General features: G+C 51.5%; 1 protein-coding gene across 1 annotated transcript in view; it reads right to left on the reverse strand.

Annotated features, from left to right (window-relative positions):
• Positions 1–24,128, reverse strand: part of LOC119965660 — a 52,879-nt gene that overhangs the window by 23,053 nt on the left and 5,698 nt on the right. The window contains exons 2-3 of the mRNA XM_038796426.1: positions 10,904–11,051; positions 6,738–6,825 (exon numbers count right to left, since the gene is read on the reverse strand). Of these exons, the coding sequence (XP_038652354.1) occupies positions 6,738–6,825; positions 10,904–11,048 (233 nt within the window). The 5' untranslated portion in view covers positions 11,049–11,051. The remainder of the gene's footprint in view (positions 1–6,737; positions 6,826–10,903; positions 11,052–24,128) is intronic.

Below are 24,128 nucleotides of genomic sequence, written 5' to 3' on the forward strand. Positions count from 1 at the left end.
GGTTGTATTGTTGTACAAAAGGTATTTTTGAGGACAAAGTCTTATTGATTGGGGGGGGGAATGTAATTCTGCTTTAAAAATTGATTTAATGTGCCCAAGAAATCTTTTTGTATGTCCTCTATGTTGTAAAGCTGTAAATAAAGTATGTACTGGAGTCTCGAAATCTGTCTTTTCTGAGCAAATGCGGTGGAATCTTGTTAATTGTGATTTAACGAGACCCCGAAAAATGTGTTTCGGTGATTAGTTAGTGTGTAAAACTTTAGTAGCTAATTTGTATTCGCAACTTGTATATCTGACTTTATATACAGTCGTGCCCAAAAAAATCTATTGTATGTTTGTGTGTAGTGACTTATATTTTAAGACAGGTGATGATTGTTAAGGATATGAACGAATTGTTCGAATTCTAGTTGCGTGTGTGTGTCCAAATATATCATATATCATCCAGATATCTGTGGTAGCATCATTGTGTGCTGGGGCATTTCTTGAAGATAGTTCCTTCCCATTCGGCCATGTAAATATTGGCATAGGTCTGTGCAAATCTTTTGTCCATTGCTGTTCCCTTAATCTGTAGATAATGTCCGTTGTTAAATTCAAAGTAATTGCTAATCAGCCCTAGGTGTAATAGTTGAATAAGGATTGCATCCGGTCCATTAGATTGTGCATATTTTTTAATAATGGGCACGATTCTCCGAAATGGAGACAAAGTCCCGACGCCGGAGTGAAAACCGGAGTCAGAGCCCGCTCCCAGCCCCCTATTCTCCCGCCCCCGGGGGGCTAGGAGCGGCGTCACGTATTTTACATGCACTGGGCCTTGGCGGCGCGTAAAAAGCGGCGCCACGTAAATGACGCGGCCGGCGTCGCGTAAATGAAGTCACCCGCGCATGCGCAGTTGCCGTCCTCCCCGAGGCCGCCCCGCAGGAAGATTGCGGATGGATCTTGCGGGGCGGCGGAGGAAAGGAGGTCCTCCTTTAGAGAGGTTGGCCCGCCGATCGGTGGGTCCCGATCGCGGGCCAGACCCCATTGGAGGACCCTCCCGGCAGCGACCAGGTGTGGACGGCGCCGGTGGGAACCTGTCGTGTTGGGGCGGCCGCTCGGCCCGTCCGGGATTCTCCGAGTGGCCGGCCGTGATTCTTGCCGCACTGATTTGGAGGGGGGGTGGGAGAATCGCGTGCGCGTGCCCCGGCGATTCGCCCACCCGGTGTGGGGGGGGGGGGGGAGAATTCCACGCAATATTTTCCACCGCTTCAATTCCCCTATCAGTCTCAATGTTGGTTAAAAGACTGTCGACATCCATGGTAAATAGTATTGTATTTGAACTAATAGTTAGGGATTTAATAATTTCAATGAAATTATATGTGTCTTTAATGTAACTTGGGTGTTTTGGGGCTAAGAGGTTTAGAAATACGCCCGTTTTCAGCCGGTCCCGTCGGCGTAAATTAGAGTATGTACTTACCGGCGGGACCAGGCGGCGCGGGCGGCCTTCAGGGTTCTCGGGGGGGCACGGGGTGATCTGGCCCCGGCCGGTGGCCCCACGGTGGCCTGGTCCGCAATCAGGGCTCACTAAGCCGCGGGCGGGCCTGTGCCGTGGGGGCACTCTATTCCTCCGCGTCAGCTGCTGTGGTCCTCTGCGATGGCCGACGCGGAGAAGATCCCCTCTGCGCGTGCGCTGGGATGACGCCAGCACACGCACCGGCTGTCGGAGGCCCTTTGGCGCCGGTTGGCGTGACGTCAAGCCCCTTCCCTGCCGGCCGGCACGGCACAAGCCATCCCGGGGCCGGCCTAGCCCATGAAGGTGCAGAGGATTCCGCTTCTTTGGGGCTGCCCGACGCCGGAGTTTGTTCACGCCACTCCTCGGTGCCAGGACCCCCCGCCCTACCGGGTAGGGGAGAATCCTGCCCCATATTTTGGGATTCTTATGTATATTTGTGAGGAGGTAAAATTTGTGGTAAATGTTAAAAATTGTTTAAAATAGTCCATTTGTTTCACAGTAATGTAGTGTGAATTGTCTAATTGTACTACAGGTCTGTGATTGTTCGTATGTTTGGTGGTATATGGTGCTGTTAATTCAACCTAGTATTCAGCATTATTGAGTTGTCGATAAGCTTCAATAAGGTATTGTTGCCGATCCACAATAACAATATTATTTCCTTTGTCTGATGGTTGTATAATGATATGTGAGTTTGATTTTAGCTGCGTGATTGCTTGTCTCTCTGTTCTGGTTAGATTTTGTTTATCCCTTACTTGTTTGATCTTAATAATGTCGATTTTTTGGATCAGATTTTGTATTCTGGTCTATTTTCTGTTCCAGTGGGTTGCAATTCGAGTGGGCTATGAATGGCTGTTTATCATCTGATGTTGAGTATTCAAAGTAGCCCAGGATTTTGATTCTTCCATAAAATGTTTCAAGATCTATTTGGATCGGTGTATTGTCTGGCTTTAATACTGGGACAAATGTTAAACTTTTATTTAAAATCTTTTCTTGTATGGTGGTGAGTTTGAATGTGTTTGATAAGTTAACTATTGTACTGTCGAGTTTAAATGCTCTTTTTCTAGTTTTTTTTGCTACAGTTTAACTGAGTCAGCCAATTATTTAGAATAGCAGTGGCTGTCTCATTTGTTCAATGAATGTTGTCTAATTGTACTCGGACAAATTTGTTTGGTATTGCTGGGATGAAAATTTGTTGGTTAATATTCTGATTTAAGGCCATGATTCTTCTGTTCTTGTGGGAGACTCTTTTTGTAATTGAGTTCAGTGATAAAGATTTTGGCTTTAGGGAATTGCGTTTTTCTGTATTTAATAAAATTTCGATGTTTAATCGTGGTGGAAGGTTTTTGTGTTTGGTTATTAATTCCAATTGAAAATATTACTTTTTGTGCCTCCGAATAGGGTTGTAATTATTTAAAATAGTGGTGATATGACAACATTTTGCTCCAGGAAAACAGTCGATTTGAATATTTGGATCAGGGCAACATTTAATTTTCAAAAGGTTCCAAAAAGCAATCATTACTTTTGTGGGCTGTTGGTGTGATGAATTTTTTATGGGGGTTAATAAGTGTGGTGAATGTATTATGACAATAATCCACCAGTGTATTTGTATCTGTGCTCTGCTCTTGCCCTTGTGGGCTTCTCCTATGGGCCATTGTACGGCATTATCCATAGGGGAACATGTTGGGGCACATATGGGCTCTGCCCATGGCTCCTCCCCTTGAAGGGAGGTATAAAGAGCAGTCGACCTGTAGGCGGTTCTCAGTATTGGATCAGTCGCAGGCAGGCACTGTTCTAAGTTGATTAAAGCCACGGTTTACTTCTACTCTTGTCTGGAGTGAATTGATGGTCGCATCAATAAGGTAGTCTTTGTTTTCCCGTGTGTTCTTTTGTGTATGTAGTGTTCTCAGCTGTCCAGTTGTGGAAGACATGTTGGTACAGTAGAAGAAATATGAACAGGAAGGTTAGAATAGGCTTGGGGAATTTCATTGGCTGAATTGGGAAGGTTATGCATTGATTGTTTGCATTAATTGTTAATTTTGTAGTTGTTTCAGTGGTCACCCCTATGGGTCAAATCGAATCAATTAATATCTTTGATAATGTTTCAATATTTTTGGGAGTATCCACTTCGAGAATTGTCAGGTGCTGCATGGCTTGCATCAGTTTAAAGATAATTTTGACTGTTGAGGAGAAAATGTCTTTTCGGGGAGAAAGTGGACTAATTGTGATGTTCGTCCTTGGGAGAAAACAGAAAAAGTTAAATTCTTCTATACGTCTAAAAGCTTTATATGCGAAATGTTTTATTTTCAAAACATTATATGAAGAAAGAAAGAATACAACATAAAAATCGCAAATTTAATAAATAAAAGAGAAAAAGATTTTTTGACAAAAAATTAACTCAGTTAATATTAAAATTTTAAACTATTTAATCAGACAAAAGGTAGAGAGCCCGGGATCAATTAACAAGACATGAGACTGCAAAGGAACTCCTAAAATCAAATGAATTAAAATAAGGGGCGCGATTCTCCGCAAATGCGGCGAATCGTAAAGGCTGCCGTGAAACTGGCCGTGTTTCACGGCAGCCTCCGCGCCCCCTCCCGGGACCCGATTCTCCCCCCCCAGGCGGGGCTAGGAGCGGGGCCCCGTGAAGCATGGCATAGTGGACTTAGCGACCGTCACGCACGATGACGTCAGCCGCGCATGCGTGGGGCCGTCATCTCCCTCGGCCGCCCCGCGGACTGATCCTACGGGGCGGCGGAGGGAGAAAGAGTGCGTCCGTTACGGACGCACTGCCCGGGATCGGTGGGCACCGATCGCGCGCACATGCCCCCCTTGGCACAGCCGTGGTACAGCCGTGCCAATCGGGGCCCTGGATGCCCAGAACGGGCATGTTGCGGCCGTTTTTACTACAGCAGCAAGCAGGTGTGTTTGCTGCCATAAAAACAGTCGTAAAGGCCTGGGAACTCGGCCCATCGGCCTGGGGAGAATCGCTGTTCGCCGTAAAAAATGGCGAGCAGCGATTCGTGTCGTGGGGCGGCCGTGGGGAGGGGGGAGAATAGCGAGAGGGCGGGAAAAATGTCGGGGACGCCCTCCCGCTATTCTCCGACCCGTCGTGGGCAGCGGAGAATCGCGCACAGGATAATCGAATAGGACGTTTTTTTTAAATTTAGGACAGACCTGAAAAGTGGTCCTGTTGAAATTTCGAATCGGATCATAGTCTCGCACTCGACTGCCTAGCGTTAGGAATCGATTTTTGAAGATGTTTTATGTTTTGTTTTTGTCAAAGAATCTGAATTTACAAGTGTGCTGCCTGCACTAAAGTAGACAGTATAGGGGCTGGATTCTCCGAGAAGGGGACTATGTCCCCATGCCGGCGTAAAAACGCTGGAGTTTTACTCCAGAGATTCCTGTAAAAAAGTTGACCTAATTCAATGCCCTGCAGGGGGCTAACAGGGACCCGGAGTGATTCTCGCAGCTTTAGCTGCAGATACGGGCCCCCGCACTTCCATTTTGGAGTCCGCGCATGCGCACAGCGGCGGCCTCCAGCGGACTCCAGCTCCATGGCGGACTCGGGCCACGGAGGCAGACAGAAAAATTAGACCCACCCCCCCCTGGTGTTTGATCCCCCTGCCCCCCACCAGGACGCCGCAGACTAAGTCCACAGCTGCCACACCAGCATCCCGACCGACAATAGGGGATTAGTTCCACGCCATCGGAACTTGGCCGGTCAGGAGCGGAGGATCGCTGGGTAGGCCTCTGTCGATGGGCCCCCAGCCGCGTGGCGTACTCGGCGTCGGGCCCGATTTCGGCGTGGAAGTGGATTTTCCTCCCCCATGCCGGACGCAATTTCAGCGCGGGGCTGCGGGGAATACAGCCCAAGGTCTTTATGTGGGCTACAAAAACCTTTTCCTAGGCATTTGTCCCTACATGTTTCGCAGTACCTGCTGCTCGTCAGGGGACTGTTTTTCGTCCACCAAGAGCCTTCCTCCCAACAAGTGTGTAGCACAAATTTCCAAATTAAAAATCCTTATTAAAAAATTAAAATTTATTGAAGAAATCTTATAACTGAGTATGGATGGGGGGTTTCGAGCATGGCGGCGGGCAGGGGTGGGAAGGGTGGGCGATATGTTCCTGGAAGGGAGCTTTGCGAGTTTGAGGAGCTTGGAGGAGAAATTTGGTCTGGTAAGGGGAAATGATTTTAGGTACCTACAGTTGCGGGACTTTGTCCGTAGACAGGTCCCACCTTTCCCACGCCTCCCGCTAATGGGGATCCAAGACAGAATAGTCTCTAGGGGGAAGAAGGGGAGGGTAGAGTCTCTGATATTTATAAGGTGCTAATGAGGGAGGAAGGGTCCCAGACGGAGGAACTGAAACTTAAATGGGAGGAGGAGCTAGGTGGGGAAATGGAGGACGGGCTGTGGGCAGAGGCCCTGAGTAGGGTAAATTCGACCGCGACATGTGCCAGGCTCAGGCTGATTCAATTTAAGGTCGTTCACCGGGCCCACATGTCGGTGGCTCGGATGAGCAAATTCTTTGGGATAGAAGACAAATGCGCTAGGTGTGCAGGAGGACCAGCGAACCATGTTCACATGTTTTGGGCATGCCCTAAGCTTAGGGGGTACTGGGAGGGATTTGCGGGCGTCATGTCCCGGGTGCTAAAAACAAGGGTGGCGATGGGTCCAGGGGTGGCAATTTTTGGGTTTTCGGAAGACCCGGGAGTCCAGGGGGAGAAAGAGGCCGATGTTTTGGCCTTTGCTTCCCTGATAGCCCGGCGACGAATACTATTGGCGTGGAGGGACTCAAAGCCCCCGAAGACTGAGTTCTGGCTTGCGGACATGCTGAGTTTCCTGGGTATGGAAAAAATTAAGTTCGCCTTGAGGGAATCTGTACAGGGGTTCGCCCGGAGGTGGCAACCATTTATTGACTTCTTTGCGGGAGAGTGAGCGTCAGCAGGGGGTGGGGGAGAGTAGAGTAGGAGGGATAAAATGGCGGGTAGTACCGGTGGGAGAGGAGCGGGCTTGTGCAGTATGTTACGATTGAAGTATTGAATGTACGTGGATGTTTGCACATTTTTGCCTTTTTTGCTTTCTTTCTGTTGATGCCTGTAACTGTTTACAAAGCCAAAAACTACCTCAATAAAATTGTTTATTAAAAAAAAAGAAATCTTATAACTATGAAAAAGCTGTTTAACTATGGAAATGGTTTCATCTCAGCACAGTAAAAAATAGCAGACCTTTTCTCAAAAATTAACCTTAGAATGTGGAGAATATCGCCAAGCTGATTGATGGCTGCAGATTGTATCTGGAATCTTCTGACTAAGCAGGTGTAGAGAAACGGTCCTGAAAGAATTAACATATTTAAATTAGGACTTGCGGATTCAGGAACATTGAAGTCAAATTTAAAATAGTGAATATTAATTGTCATATATTTTTTGATCTCTTTTGGTTACCATTTGAAATTTAAATGTAAACCATTTAAATTATTGTTGATTTATATATTTGACTAAAAGTATTAATCAAAGAGAATCCTCCCCCCAATCACACATCTCACTGATACCAAGCTCTCCATCCCTAAAATATATGTATATATAAAAAAATACACACACATATATTCGTTCTACAGATATGTACATACTTTCAAATAAAAACCTTTTGTTTTTTTTTAATTAGTAATTTAAATAAAAACGAAATAGATAGGTTAATTTGGTTTCTTGTGATATAGTGGATCATAGATTAGTAAAAATATACACGGTTGGTTGGTAATGCTGAATTAGGAAATCTATGGGCGGGATTCTCCGACCCCCCCTGCCCCGAATCCCGCCCCGCCACTCTGACGCCGGCTGCCGAATTCTCCAGCGCCGGTTTTCGGGTGGGGACGGGGATTCGCCGCGCCGGTCGGGGGCCGTTTGCAGTGCCCCCCCCCCCACCCCCGGCAATTCTCCGGGCCCCAATGGGCCGAGCTGCCACCCGTTTTCGGCCAGTCCCGCCGGCATGAAATAAACTTAGGGCGGGATTCTCATCTATCCGGCAGGACGGGCCGTACCGTCGCCGTGGAGTGGCGTGAACCACTCCGGCGTCGGGCCGTCCGGAAAACGCGGAAGGACTTAGCGCCACGCCAACCGGCGCCAAAGGGCCTCCGCTGGCCTGCGCGAGTTGGCGCATGTGCGGGAGCGCCAGTGTGGTGGCGTCATCCCGGCGCATGCGCAGGGGGCTCTTCTCCACGCCGGCCATAGCGCAGGTTGACAGCGGGGGGTGTCAGAGAATCCCGCCCATGGTTCATCCCGGCAGGGGGTCGGAGAATCCCGCCCATGGTCCATCCCGGTGGGACCTGGCTTGGAGGGCGGCTAGTGGGGTCCTCGGAGGGGATCCAGCTACAAGGGGGGGGGGGGGGGGTGGGGGCCACGGTGGCCTGGCCCGCGATCGGGCCCCACCGATCTGCGGGCGGGCCTGTGCCGTGGGGGCACTCTTTCCCTCCGCGCCGGCCTCTATAAGGCTCTCCCATGGCCGGTGCAGAGAAGAAACCCCCTGTGCTTGCGCAGGAAACACGCTGGCAGTTCTGCACATGCGCCAGAACATGCCAGCAGTCCTGCGCATGCGCCAACTTGCGCCGGCACGCGTCGGCCCTTCAGCACCAGTTGGCGCGGCGCCAACCCTTCCAGCGACTGCCTAGCCCCCGGAAGTGCGGAGGATTCGGCAACTTCCGGGCGTCTCAATGCCAGAGTGGTTCACGCCGCTCGTGGCACTGGCGTCGGGCCATGCCGTCAAGTGCAGGAGAATGCTGCCCCATGTTCTGATGAAATGCAGTAATTTTGGAGCGTTGAATGTCTTTTTTTTAATTAATTTTAAGTTTTAAAATTGAATTGAGGGGAATGTGTTTAGGGACAGGTGTGTTTAAAAGGATTTGATGACAGGAGGTTGCAGGAAGCAAAAACACTGAACCGCAGAATGCTGGTCTAAAAGTGTGCTTGACAAAATGGCGGATCGCGAACGGCTGCTAAAATTGCCGAGAACAGTCGGTTTTATTAATTGGAATTTTGTGCACTGTAAGAATACAGAACGAAAAGAGCTAGTGCCTACCAAGCATGTCAGGGGCTCGGTGTCATGGAAAACTAATTAGGACAACTTTGTATCGGAGAATTTATATTCAGCTGGATGCAAAATGGCGGATCATGAAAAGCAGGCGTGTGTGTACTGTGAAGCAGTGAGTTTAAAAACCGTGAGTTGAGAAACGTTGTAGTGGAGAGGGGGCCGGGGGTAGAGGTGGGGGGGGGGCATAGGCCAAGTTGGGGTGGGGGGGGAGTTTGTGGGGACGGTTGGGTGGGGGCGGGGAGGTGGAGTTGGGTAGCGGGGGAGGCCCTGGACGGGGATGGTCGGGATATGGGAGGCCTCTGGGGTAGGAGTGGGAGGAGCTCAAAGGCGGAAGTGGGGGGCGGGGCAATGTGGGTAGGGGGAGTTGAGATGAAAATCTTACTCCTGATGAACTGATTTAGAACATAGAACATAGAACAGTACAGCACAGAACAGGCCCTTCGGCCCTCAATGTTGTGCCGAGCCATGATCACCCTACTCAAACCCACGTATCCACCCTATACCCGTAACCCCCCCCCCCCCCCCCACTTTTATTAGGACACTACGGGCAATTTAGCATGGCCAATCCACCTAACCCGCACATCTTTGGACTGTGGGAGGAAACCGGAGCACCCGGAGGAAACCCACGCACACACGGGGAGGACGTGCAGACTCCGCACAGACAGTGACCCAGCCGGGAATCGAACCCGGGACCCTGGAGCTGTGAAGCATTTATGCTAACCACCATGCTACCCTGCTGCCCTTATGTTATCCTTAATGTTATCCTTAATGTTATCCCCGCGTTTGACAACCAAATACAACCATTCGGACAGCATTTCAGCCACTGTGGTGGAGGTCTAGATCACCTTCTCAATGGCGCCCCCCCCCCCCCCCCCCCCCCCCCGCCCCCCAGCACCGCACAGCTGGGAGACAGTTCGCGAATTGCCCGTCAAATCTCTGCTGGAATGAGGTGAAGGTAGGGCTGGAGACTAATTTCATATCAAGTCCTGCACATGCTAAATGTCTCAATGCTGTGGATTGAGGGATGGCAAAGATCAGAGAGCAAAGTATCATTGCAGGAAGCCATTCAAACCCATCAAAGTCAAAGTCATCCTTCTATAGAAACTTCCGATTCCTCCACAGCCAGCTGAATGATTCCATAGGTTTTTTTTGTTTAAATGGGCGGATGAACCTGTGCACTGAGGCCTGCACTCGGGGCTGTAGCCACCTGGGGTGGCCACTGCCCAACACAAAATGGAAGATTGCAAGGAATGCAGGGAAAATGGACATGTTGTAAAGCAGCTTGCAAAGCGATTGTATATTGGGACGACTGCAGAAACAAGTTTTGCCTGTTGCAGAAACCAGACAGCACTGTGAAAAGAAACCAGTTAACATACTAATGAGGCGATACCCAGATACAATGGAAACAAGTTAAACACAGATCGATACATTCAATGGAAGGCCAGACCCTTCGGCGCCAGAGAAGCCCAAAACAATAAGTCCCAAGAACCGCCCCAGTGACCGAGGAACTGCCCCATGATTGGGGGGGTTCAAACATATCGATTGGGAAGAGACCCAATCGATTCCAAGCAGGTAAGGGAGTCCGCCCAAAGGGGCGCGGATCCCCTGGGACCTATAAGACAGGTCCCACACATGGTTCAGTCTCCTGTCTCCTGATCCAGCCTTCGGACAGTAGCCACCAACAAGTCAGTGCCTCCCAACGACCGCTACCAGAGATAGGCACTCCTGACCCCTTTTTAATTGATACCAACCTGAAGTCTGCAGACCAGAGCAGAGCAAGAGGCCTTGTTCCCTGACCCAGCAGTTCCTTCGAGATAAGTATTAGTTACTTAGCGGTAGGAGTAAGTTTAATCCTTTTAGCGTGTGCATGGGTAGTTATTATAATTGTATTATAATAAACTCAGTTGTTTGGACTTACTAATTGGTGTATGGTTTTATTGCTTTGAACTTCACCTTGAAGCTTGTGGCGGTGTCTTAACGACACCTGGCGACTCCAGAGCTTAGAAAAGAAACAGAGCTAAGTTGAGTGTTAAGCACACTCACCCAGAACGACCAACAGGGCCTGGAAGGACCCTGTGGTGTAAGGGTTCAGGGCGACCAAGACCGTCCATCAGCAACCGGTGTCTTCCCACAAACCCCCGCAGTGCCAGGTGCACCATGATCCGGCAGATATGTTGCACTGTCCCCCCGCTCAGCCAGAGTCTCCAACGATATGCCCGGTCTGGCAGGTACTCGGATGACAGGTGCTGCCAGTATACACAAGGCTTCATGTGGCGCCTCCTTCCCACCCCCTCCTCAGCCTGTTGGGTGGCTGGCTCTCTGTCCTCACCGGCTGGCTCCTGTTCCTCTCGGGCAAGCTTCACTTCTACAGGGTCCTCCTCGAGCAGCTCCTGCTCGTACAGCCTGAGTCCATCCCCCAGGGATGCGGTGACCAGTATGAAGGCCACCATACCTGGTTGGATTCCGATAGCCATTGTCTGCAGGGGGTAAAAGGCAGACATGTTAGCATGGTGCATACCCCCGTACCCAACCAGCTCCACCGGGCTACACGGTGGCCCTGGTCTACACTGCATGTCCCCTTCCCCCCCCCCCCCCCCCCCCCCCCCCCCGCAATCCCCACGCGCACACCCAGCCGACCCCCTGGCACTCTCCCCTCTGCACCCCCTGGCCCTGTGGTCACCGTGGGGACCTCTGGCCCTGGCGTCCATCCCTGCTGACAGGGGTACTGGTGGCTGGCCTTACCCATGCCAGCGGTAAACTCCGTGGCCCCCGTCCATCACTCTCCTGTAGAGGCTACTGTGTGCGTTGCCCTTCGGTGGGCCGTGTGATGCCCTGCCAGCGGGTGGGGGGGGGGGGGGTTAGGGGCATTGGTGGAGTTAAGGGCGAGGAGATTGGAGTGCGGGGGTGGTAGGGTGGGTGGAGGAGTGTGGGGGTGGTGGTATGGTGACACCCATACGGCCAGTGTCACTATGCGCAACCACTGGCCACGGAGGGCGGTCAGTGGGGTGGCAGCAAGATGGCGGTTCATGCCTGGATGCCCAGGTCTCACGGGGTCACTCTGACCCCACGGGCCATCCCCTGGTCACCCTCTGCTCCCCACCCCATGGACCTGGCAGTACCTCCCACCCCCAGCCCCAGCCAGCCCTGTCAGTGTCAGGACCGGCAGCCCACGGTCGTGCCTCTGCATGTCCTATCTCCTCTCTCCCCCTCAGCAGCCATGGTGCCTGTTTCTCGCTGTCGGTGATTCCTTCTGGCGGAGTTGGAGCATCGCGGAGGCCCCGGAGAATACCGGGTCAGGCCCAATAATGACATTCCAACGGCATTTACTGTATGTGTGGAGTACAAGGCATTGACGCCGCTGTCGAGGCACTGGAGGCCCGGATGGGATACTCGGACAAGCACTCAGGTCTTGCACGGATCAGCTGGCGGGGGTATTCACAGACATCTTCAACCTCTCTTTACAACAATCTGAGGTCCCTATCTGCTTCAAGAAGACGACAATCATCCTGGTACCAAACAAAAGTCAAGCAGCGTGCCTTAATGACTATCGTCCAGTGGCTCTGACATCCATCATCATGAAGTGCTTTGAAAGGTTAGTCATGGCACGAATCAACTCCAGCCTCCCAGATTGCCTTGATCTACTATAGTTCGCCTACCACTGCAACAGGTCCACAGCAGACACCATCTCCATGGCCCTGCACTCAACCCTGGAACACCTAGATAACAAAGACACCTCTGTCAGACTCCTATTTATCGACTACAGCTCAGCCTTCAACACCATCATTCCTGCGAAACTCATCTCCAAACTCCATGGCCTTGGCCTCGGCTCCTCCCTCTGCGACTGGATCCTGAACTTTCTAACCCACAGACCACAATCAGCAAAGATAGACAACAACACCTCCTCCACGATCATCCTCAACACCGGTGCCCCACAAGACTGTGTCCTCAGCCCCCTACTATACTCCTTATACACCTATGACAGTGTGGCCAAATTCCCCTCCAACTCGATTTTCAAATTTGCTGATGACACCACAGTAGTGGGTCATATTTCAAACAATGACGAGACAGAGTACATGAATGAGATAGAGAATCTGGTGAACTGATGCGACGACAACAATCTCTCCCTCCTCAATGTCAACAAAACAAAGGAGATTATCATCGACTTCAGGAAGCGTAGTGGAGAACATGCCCCTGTCTACATCAATGTGAACGAAGTAGAAAGGGTCGAGAGCTTCAAGTTTTTAGGTGTACAGATCACCAACAGCCTGTTCTTGTCCCCCCATGTCGACACTACAGTTAGTAAGCTCACCAACGACTCTACTTTCTCAGAAGACTGAGGATATTTGGCATGTCAGCTGCGACCCTCACCAACTTCTACAGATGCACCATAGAAAGCATTATTTTTGGTTGTATCACAGCTTGGTATGGATCCTGCTCTACCCAAGACCACAGGAAACTACAAAAGGTCGTGAATGTAGCCCTGTCCATCACGCAAACCAGCCTCCCATCCATTGACTCTATCAATAATTCCCGCTGCCTCAGAAAGGCAGCCAGCATAATTAAGGACCCCACGCACCCCGGACATACTCTCTTCCACCTCCTTCCGTCAGGAAAAAGATACCAAAGTTTGAGGTCACGTACCAACCGACTGAAGAACAGCTTCTTCCCTACTGCCATCAGACTTTTGAATGGACCTACCTCGTATTAAGTTGATCTTTCCTCTACACCTTGCTATAACTGTAACATTATATTCTGCAGTCTCTCTTTCCTTCCTTATGTACGGTATGCATTGTCTGTACAGCATGCAAAAAACAATACTTTTCGCTGCATACTAATACATGTGACAATAATAAATCAAATCAAAGGAGCATGGTATTCTGTCAAGCGCCTGGCGCCGGCCACTAATTTCACCTCAAGCACAATTCTCCGCCCAATGGCTTTTCCCGATTCCGCCAACAGAATCCCGCCCAATGTCTTTGAGTGGTTAACTTGACTGGATCTTTCCTATAGAATCCTGCAATTCTCCCAACTGGGAAACCGATGGCGTAAAGACCTCTTGGAATACACTAGCTTTTTTTTCCTTTTTGTTGCAGTGCCAGGACGATGCCTCGGCATGTGACTTCTTTAAAAGGTTGGCAATGTAACAGGAAAGAAGGTCATCCTGACACAAACACATGGAAAAACAAAAAGGTTCAGAAACCGCCTCATTTGCCTCAACTGATTACTAAAGAATGAGTAAAGATCCAGATACAAAACAAATGTAATTTGCATTATTGGTGCTTTCACTCAAACTGTTGTTTTATCACTGGAAACATAAAGGTCTAGTACCCGTCTACAATTAGGCTTGTTGGCAAGATGCCATTCTATGAATTCCCATTTCCACAGTGATGGTAAGGAACAGTGCCATTGTTTAAGACAATCACTTTATTCTTCTCCTCGATGCAGTTGCTACATGTGTGATGGATTAAGCAGAAAAGTATTGTCGTGTTAATGAAAGGAACGTTTCCAGGCATCCAGAGTCAATACTTAGCATTCCCAGGTCAGGAATTGTGCAATAGCAAGAACCTCCCTCCTTCTTCCCCAACAAGGCATATTGGCCCTGGTTTCAGGAAGGTGCCCTCTACTGCACTAGAGTAACACCCCTGTTGCCCATTCTAGCCATCATGAGTGGCATTGCCAACTTAGGGCACCCTGCACTGTCTGTCCACTCCCATCAACTTTATTGACTTACTTGCCTGCTGTGCCCTTTTCTTGCAGGGCTGTAACATTGCAGTCAAAACATCTGATACTCCTATAAAACAGCATGCACTATTTCTGAATAAACCTCTTGCATCCAGTCAGCTAACTTCATGATACCCCTCAGAGTGGTATATTGACACTGCTGCATTGAAAAGCACCACTTGCCAGCGTTAATTTTGCTATTCGAAAATGAAAATGAAAATCGCTTATTGTCACGAGTAGGCTTCAATGAAGTTACTGTGAAAAGCCCCTAGTCGCCACATTCCGGCGCCTGTCCGGGGATTCGGTGTTCTTCATGGCTGCTATTGCAAGGTCGGCTGCTATTGCTAAAGGTCGGAAGAGATAAACAAGAATGTACGTTATTCTTTTTTTAAATGGATTAACCCTTCGTGAACCCCAATTAATGATTGTAATTCCAACATTTTCTGTTTCTCTAAATGTAGAGGGTGCAATATTGGACCCTCCACAGTGGCAGGTTTGGAAGTGGAGAGGCATTCAAACGGGCAGGAGGATGGCAAGTGAGGACCCTGCCACTTTCCCGCCTCCAGCTCGATTAAGCCCGGGTTGGCCAAGCAAGGAAGTATCACCAGTAAACCAGGCTCGGGTTAGAGTGGGGTGTAGGGGGTGCGAGAATGTTCCTCACTCAAAGGGACTCGGTGCCTCATCAAGGGGTCACCCACTGCCCACTGCCATTGACGCTGACACCCCTCCTCTGTGACAAGCGGCCTGGGACCCAGGCTTCAGGTGGATGCCGTACCAGCACCAGGCACCATCTCCCCGGTGTCACGGCCATTGAATAGTTTTGATTGGCCGGCAGCCATCAGCAGGAGGGACCTCCGTCCTGGGATCTTTGGTCACAAGGAAGGTCTGCTGCTGACCTACCAAGTGCCTGAGTGGAACAAGCTGCGTGGTCCTTCCTTAAAAGAGGTGGTGCTGGGCCCTTACCGACTTTCCAGCAGGCAGCCGAGACCGCTATGGCCTACAGGATTTCACCCTTGGTTTTACTCTTATTACATATGGGGGAAGTTTAATTGGCTCACTCCTGCAGGAAACATATGCTGTCCCCACAGGGAAAAACAAAAGAACTTCAGCCCCTCGAGCTTGCTCCGCCATTCAATGTGATCATGGCCGATCTCCTCTCGGCCGAAACTCCACTTACCTGCCTGTTCTCCATAACCCTTCAGCCCAGCACAAGTGGTTAACACTGTGGTTTCACAGCACCAGGGTCCCAGGTTCGATTCCCCACTGGGTCACTGTCTGTACGCTGTCTACATGTTCTCCCTGTGTCTGTGTGGGTTTCCTCCGGGTGCTCCGGTTTCCTCCCACAAAGACGTGCAGGTTAGGTGGATTGGCCATGATAAATTGCCCTTAGTGACCAAAAGGGTTAGGAAGGGTTATTGGGTTACGGGGATAGGGTGGAAGTGAGGGCTTAAAATGGGTCAGTGCAATCTCAATGGGCTGAATGGCCTCCTTCTGAACTGTATGTTCTATGTTCTAACCCCATACTCATTAAAAATCTGTCTATCTGCTCGTTAAATTTACTCAATATCCTGGCACTCTCGAGTAATGAATTCCACAGATTCACGACCCTTTGAGAGAAGTAATTTCTTCTCATCTTTGTTTTAAATCTGCGACCTAAGACTATGACCTCTCGTTTTAGCTTGCCCCACAAGAGGAAGCATCTGCCCTACGTCTAGAGGAAGCAAGATGCACTCCAGACCTATGCTCAGGAGGGATTGAGAACAAGTAGTGGTGGAGGTCCATGCCAATAATACTGCTCCAAGGAAATGAATGGGGTGCAGGAATGAGTTTAATGATCCCGACCTGTGTCATCAAGGTGAGTGAGTTCATCTTCAAATGCCTTCAACTGTGCCAATCATCTCATCCATTGCTCAATTCACTATGTCCCCATCACTGACCCATCAACTGTCAGTCAGTACTCAACCATTTAAATCGTATACTTTACCTCACTATCAGACACCTAGCACTATTGCAAGCTTCACACACACACGAACGTCTACATTGGCAGCTGTTCAATCATGACAGCCACATAATCCAAACACACCGCAGGACACTTACTGACACACTTTCCTGTTTCTTGCAGGAGGTGACGCCAAACAAGAGACAGCCGGAAAGAACTGCTAAAGGACAGGTGCGCCTGCATGCTTTACCATTGAGCAGAAACTGCAACTGGACTAGCCATATAAATACTGTGATTACAAGAGCAGGACAGGGGCTAGGAATCCTGTGGTGAGTAACTCACCTCCTAACTCCCCAAAGCCTGTCCACCATCTGCATGGCACACTATGGGGGCTACAGGATAAGGTGATGTCAAAAACAGGGGTCGGGGAGGGGAGAGGCTCGGAAATATATAAGGAACTGATGGGATGGGAAGGGGTCCCAATAGGGGAGGTGACAAGGAAGTGGGAGGAAGAGTTGGGAGGGGAGTTGGAAGTCGGGTTATGTGAGGAGACCCTGAGGAGAGTCAATGGATCTTCATCAGGTGCCAGGCTTAGCCTGATCCAATTCAAGGTGGTCCGCAGGCTTATATGACTGTGGCCCGGATGAGTAGGTTTTTTGAGGAGGTAGATGACAGGTGTGGGCTGTGTGGGGGAAGTTCTGCGAACTATGTGCATATGTTTTGGGCGTGTCCGAGGCTGAGGGGATTCTGGCAGGGATTTTCAGATGTCATGGCAGAGGTCCTGGAAGGGAGGGTGACTGCGAGTCCAGAGTTGCCAATATTTGGAGTGTCGGAAGATCCGGGAGCCCAGGGTGGGAGAGAGGCCGTTGATTTAGTCTTTGCCTCCTTGGTGGCCCGGAGATGGATTCGGTTGGGATGGAGGGACTCGGAGCCTCCAAAGTCGGGTGTTTGGGGCAGTGACATGGCAGGGTTTTAGAATTTAGAACAGTACAGCACAGAACAGGCCCTTCGGCCCTCGATGTTGTGCCGAGCAATGATCACCCTACTCAAACTCACGTATCCACCCTATACCCGTAACCCAACAACTCCCCCTTAACCTTACTTTTTAGGACACTACAGGCAATTTAGCGTGGCCAATCCACCTAACCTGCACATCTTTGGACTGTGGGAGGAAACCAGAGCCCCCGGAGGAAACCCACGCAGACACGGGGAGGACGTGCAGACTCCGCACAGGCAGTGACCCAGCCGGGAACCGAACCTGGGGCCCTGGAGCTGTGAAGCATTGATGCTAACCACTATGCTACCGTGCTGCCCCTATGCTACCGTGCTGCCCCTTAGTTTAGAGTTTCTTAGAGTTTCTTAGTTTAGAGAAAATTAAATTCACCTTAAAGGGTTCACTACAGGGGTTCACTCGGAGGTGGCAGCAGTTCATCGACTTCTTCAAGGAAAATTGACCGTCAGCAGGGGGCAGGGAAAGGGGAGGCATGGGAGTGGCGAATAAGGCTAGGTAATCTAATGCATGGGTAGCTAGGGTTTATGCTTGGGGAGGGTTGGGTATGTTATTGTGGGGGTTTTGTGTGTGTTGGATCTCTTTGTTTAAAATGTTAAGATTATAAATGCCTCAATAAAATATTTTCTAAAAACATAATCTTGGAACTTCCTCCCTAACAGCTCTGTGGGTGTACTTACGTCACATGGCCTGCAGTGGTTCAAGAAGGCAGCTCCACCACCACCTTCTCAAGGGCAATTAGGAATGGGCAATGAATGCTGACCTTACCAGCGAAGCCCACATCGCTCAAATGAATGTCTTAAAAATTATGGCATGAGCCATTTCTGAAGCCATGACCATGAAGCTCTAATCCTCTCTCATCCCATCTTCCTCCTCCAGCCTGCCGTCCGCCTTCCCAGTTAGTGGAGGGAGAGGAAGAGGAGGTTCAGGGTTGGCCATGGAAGGTTCGGGTCAGGGGCATCTGTAGGGTATCAGGCACTTGGACTTTCCCCAATTGACAGGCTGCTCAGCCAACCACTGCTCTGGATCTGTCAGCCCAGTCCCCAAAGCAGCCAATCAGTGGCAGGAGCAGGACAAAACCCTGTGGATACATACATCACGATTCGCACTGAAACATCAATCGACTGTGTTGTGCTGGGATTAAAACAAACTTTTTTTTTTGATTGAGGAATGTCCCCAAGTCCATTTATTCCAAGTAACAGCAAAACATGAATCACCTTTGTTCAAGTCACAAGTCAAGAAAAAGTTGACTTGATTCCCATGTCAGTGAATCGAGTCAACAGCTCTAGCTGTAAGGAACACAATCCTAGCTTCTCTTATCACTCTGCAGATCTGAGGCTGGGTTCTCCGTTTTGGAGACTAAGTCATGACGGCGGCGTGAAAATGGTGGTCTTTTACAGCAGGAAAACTGGCGTCAAAAGGCCACCGAATCCCCCTTTTGCTGGGGGCTAGCAGAGAGCCTGCATAGAGCTCTAGCTGCCAATACGGCCCCCAGCACCTCTGGTTCAGAGGCCACATATGGGCATAGCGGCAGCCTGCAGCGGCCGCACCGTGCTCCATGGCGGACTCAGCCCGCGGACCTGGACCACCGAAGTAGTGCCCCCCTCCAACCGCTCGCACGCCCCGGACCGCCCGTCCACATTGCCCCCAGCCCCGAATAGACCCACCCCCGCCCCCGCCCGCAGATCGGCCCTCCTCCGACCGTGGCGGCGCTGGACAGGGGTCCACAGACGCCACGCGAGGATCCCGGACGGTGTGAGCACACATAACCCACGCCGTCGGGAATTCGGCCAGTCAGCAAAGGAGCATGGCGGGGCGGGCCTCTGGCAATGGCCTGAGCCGGTGGATACACGGCACGGCGTACTCCTAGAGAATGCCACTTTTCAGGGGGCAGAGAAATAAGAATCTGGCGCCGCCCCCGATTTCGGCACCAAAACGGATTCTCCGCCCCGTCGCCGAACGTGATTTTGGCATTGGGAAGCGGAGAATCCAGCCTCCTTCATTCCTGGTATCGTTCTGGTAAATCTCCTCAGCAACTGCTCAGAGGTTGATAATTTTATAACTATAATAACTGTTCTGCCAGTAAAGTGCAGATTCCCCCTCTTTCAGAATCTTCCCCACAATGAATGTTCCCACATAGCCAATCCCAATTTTTGAACAAAGTAAATCTTGCCTCTGCGTCGTAGCTGAAAATGCCCAGCATCCCTAATTCCCAGGGGAGCTTCATGCACAGTAATAAGCTGCAAACCACTCTGCTGACTGCTTGTGCTTTGTGTCAGCCACAACAGTGTTTGTGCACATCTCCCCCGGAGCGGCTGCAATCTCCGGAGAGGGTCAGAGGATCGCCTTTTCAGCTTATTTGCCACTTCTCCGGAAGCTGCAGCAATGCCTGATGCACATTAAGGGTTGTAAACTTTGGCACTGAGGTCACACTCCTACCCCTGAATCACCGGGCACTGGATTCAAGCCCCAGTCGCTCGAACGGTGGGCGTGATCTGGGCTGACAACACAGTGCTGCACTAAGGGAATACTGCATTGCCAGAGGCACTGTCATTCACATGAGATATTAAACTGAGGCCGCATTTGCCTTCTCAGGTGAGCATAAAAGATCCCATGCTGTTTTGAAGAAAAGCAAGGGAGTGGGTGGGTTTCCGATATTCGTCCCTTAACCAACATCACAAAAAAAACAAATTTCATAGAATTTACAGTTCAGAAGGAGGCCATTCGGCCCATCGAGTCTGCACCGGCTCTTGGAAAGAGCACCCCACCCAAGGTGAACACCTCCCCCTATCCCCATAACCCAGTAACCCCACCCAACACTAAGGGTAATTTTGTACACTAAGGGCAATTTATCATGGCCAATCCACCTAACCTGCACATCTTTGGACTGTGGGAGGAAACCGGAGTACCCGGAGGAAACCCATACACACACGGGGAGGATGTGCAGACTCCTCACAGACAGTGACCCAAGCCGGAATCGAACCTGGGACCCTGGAGCTGTGAAGCAATTATGCTATCCACAATGCTACCGTGCTGCCCTGGTCAAATGAACTGGTCATGCTCACATTGCTGGTTGTGGGATCTTGCTGTGTGTAAAGAAGTGGCAGCATTTCCCCACACTGCAGCAGTGGCCACACTTTGTAAATAAAAGTGCTCTGAGGTGCCTCGAGGTTGTGAAAGATGCTATATGAATGCAAGCTGCTTGTTTCTTTTACAGTCTGTTGTCAGGGGCACGGGGGACAATAGGACTACAAGCTACTTGACCTTGGATTAATATCAGTGCACGAACCCTATGCACGGGAGACAGGGCTGTGCAAGCATCGGTGAGCTAGATTTTTCACTCCTCTCATTAACTCTGCTGCAGCATAAATCAGGCTTGACAAGCAAATGTTTCAATTCAGTAGAGGGTTCCAAACAAATTGGTGCAGGTACATGAATATATCTTGACGCTAGGTGAGGATAGACTGGCTTGCTGCCACTTGCATCTTAGATTGAAATAGGCCCCTGGGGAAGCACCAACTTCCCATTTGTCAAGTAACCCAGTCAGACAGGCAGCAAGAAGTGTCCTCCATTTTAAGGGAGCAGTTTGTTCAAGTGTAAGAGAAAAGAGAGGGGAAGTCTAAAAGTGAGTAAGGTAAAGACACCAGATGACCATAGGCCGCTTTCCCCTTTGAGGGGGAAGAGCTGACTGGGGGTGATTTAACTGGAGGATCACCACACCTCAGGTGAGGGGCAAGGTTGAGAAGGCGAGGCCTTCATGGATAACCTCAGCCTGTTACGGGAATTGAACCCACGCTGCTGGCCTCACTCCGCATCACGAACCAGCTGTCCAGCCAACTGAGCTTGGGGTGCATGGATCCCTGAGGGTCTGCAGAGACCTTCCAAAGGGGTCTATGATACAGGTCCGACTTGAGTGAATGTCAAGGGCACCATGGTCAAGAGTAAGCGAACGAATTGGCCAGAGGCATGTTCCACTCTTCCTTCAATCCTGCACTCCATGGGGCTTCTGCTCTCCCATACCTCCTGCTCTTCCATAACTCCTGCTCTCCCATACCTCCTGCTCTCCCATACCTCCTGCTCCCCCATACCTCCTCCTCCCCATACCTCCTGCTCCCCCATACCTCCTCCTCCCCATACCTCCTGCTCCCCCGTACCTCCTGCTCTCCCGTACCTCCTGCTCTTCCATAACTCCTGCTCTCCCATACCTCCTGCTCTCCCATACCTCCTGCTCTCCCATACCTCCTGCTCTTCCATACCTCCTGCTCTTCCATACCTCCTGCTCTCCCATACCTCCTGCTCTTCCATACGTCCTGCTCTCCCATACCTCCTGCTCTTCCATAACTCCTGCTCTCCCATACCTCCTGCTCTCCCATACCTCCTGCTCTCCCATACCTCCTGCTCTTCCATACCTCCTGCTCTCCCATACCTCCTGCTCTTCCATAACTCCTGCTCCCCCATACCTCCTGCTCTCCCATACCTCCTGCTCTTCCATACCTCCTGCTCTTCCATACCTCCTCCTCCCTCATACCTCCTGCTCCCCCATACCTCCTGCTCTCCCATACCTCCTGCTCTTCCATAACTCCTGCTCTCCCATACCTCCTGCTCTTCCATACCTCCTGCCCTTCCATACCTCCTGCTCCCCCGTACCTCCTGCTCCCCCATACGTCCTGCTCTCCCATACCTCCTGCTCCCCCCTACCTCCTGCTCCCCCCTACCTCCTGCTCTCCCATACCTCCTGCTCCCCCCTACCTCCTGCTCTCCAATACCTCCTGCTCCCCCATACGTCCTGCTCTCCCATACCTCCTGCTCCCCCATACCTCCTGCTCCCCCATACCTCCTGCTCCCCCATACGCCCTGCTCCCCCGTACCTCCTCCTCCCCCATACCTCCTGCTCCCCCGTACCTCCTCCTCCCCCGTACCTCCTGCTCCCCCATACCTCCTGCTCTCCCATACCTCCTGCTCCCCCATACCTCCTGCTCCCCGTACCTCCTGCTCTCCCATACCTCCTGCTCTCCCATACCTCCTGCTCCCCCATACCTCCTGCTCCCCGTACCTCCTGCTCCCCCGTACCTCCTCCTCCCCCATACCTCCTGCTCTCCCATACGTCCTGCTCTCCCATACGTCCTGCTCTCCCATACCTCCTGCTCTCCCATACCTCCTGCTCTCCCATACCTCCTGCTCTCCCATACCTCCTGCTCTCCCGTACCTCCTGCTCTTCCGTACCTCCTGCTCTTCCATACCTCCTGCTCTTCCATACCTCCTGCTCTCCCATACCTCCTGCTCCCCCATACCTCCTGCTCTTCCATACCTCCTGCTCTTCCATACCTCCTGCTCCCCCATACCTCCTGCTCTTCCATACCTCCTGCTCTTCCATACCTCCTGCTCTTCCGTACCTCCTGCTCTTCCGTACCTCCTGCTCTTCCGTACCTCCTGCTCTTCCGTACCTCCTGCTCCCCCATACCTCCTCCTCCCCCATACCTCCTGCTCTCCCATACGTCCTGCTCTCCCATACGTCCTGCTCTCCCATACCTCCTGCTCTCCCATACCTCCTGCTCTCCCGTACCTCCTGCTCTTCCATACCTCCTGCTCTTCCATACCTCCTGCTCTTCCATACCTCCTGCTCTTCCATACCTCCTGCTCTCCCATACCTCCTGCTCCCCCATACCTCCTGCTCTTCCATACCTCCTGCTCCCCCATACCTCCTGCTCTTCCATACCTCCTGCTCTTCCATACCTCCTGCTCTTCCGTACCTCCTGCTCTTCCGTACCTCCTGCTCTTCCGTACCTCCTGCTCTTCCGTACCTCCTGCTCTTCCGTACCTCCTGCTCTTCCGTACCTCCTGCTCCCCCGTACCTCCTGCTCCCCCGTACCTCCTGCTCCCCCGTACCTCCTGCTCCCCCATACGTCCCCCATACCTCCTGCTCTCCCATACCTCCTGCTCCCCCATACGTCCTGCTCTCCCATACCTCCTCCTCCCCCATACCTCCTCCTCCCCCATACCTCCTGCTCTCCCATACCTCCTGCTCTCCCGTACCTCCTGCTTGCCTGTACCTCCTGCTCTCCCATACCTCCTGCTCTCCCATACCTCCTGCTCTCCCATACCTCCTGCTCTCCCATACCTCCTGCTCTCCCATACCTCCTGCTCTTCCATACCTCCTGCTCCCCCATACCTCCTGCTCCCCAATACCTCCTCCTCCCCCATACCTCCTCCTCCCCATACCTCCTGCTCTTCCATACCTCCTGCTCCCCCATACCTCCTGCTCCCCCATACCTCCTCCTCCCCCATACCTCCTCCTCCCCCATACCTCCTGCCCTTCCATACCTCCTGCTCCCCCACACCTCCTGCTCTCCCATACCTCCTGCTCTTCCATACCTCCTGCTCTCCCATACCTCCTGCTCTTCCATACCTCCTGCTCCCCCATACCTCCTACTCTTCCATACCTCCTCCTCCCCCATACCTCCTCCTCCCCATACCTCCTGCTCTTCCATACCTCCTGCCCTTCCATACCTCCTGCTCCCCCATACCTCCTGCTCTCCCATACCTCCTGCTCCCCCATACCTCCTGCTCCCCCGTACCTCCTGCTCTTCCATACCTCCTCCTCCCCATACCTCCTCCTCCCCCATACCTCCTCCTCCCCCATACCTCCTCCTCCCCATACCTCCTGCTCTTCCATACCTCCTGCCCTTCCATACCTCCTGCTCCCCCATACCTCCTGCTCTCCCATACCTCCTGCTCTCCCATACCTCCTGCTCCCCCATACCTCCTGCTCTCCCATACCTCCTGCTCTCCCATACCTCCTGCTCTCCCACACCTCCTGCTCTCCCATACCTCCTGCTCTCCCATACCTCCTGCTCTCCCATACCTCCTCCTCCCCCATACCTCCTG

The sequence above is a fragment of the Scyliorhinus canicula genome, chromosome 5 (assembly GCF_902713615.1).
Source record: "Scyliorhinus canicula chromosome 5, sScyCan1.1, whole genome shotgun sequence".
NCBI lineage: Eukaryota > Metazoa > Chordata > Chondrichthyes > Carcharhiniformes > Scyliorhinidae > Scyliorhinus > Scyliorhinus canicula.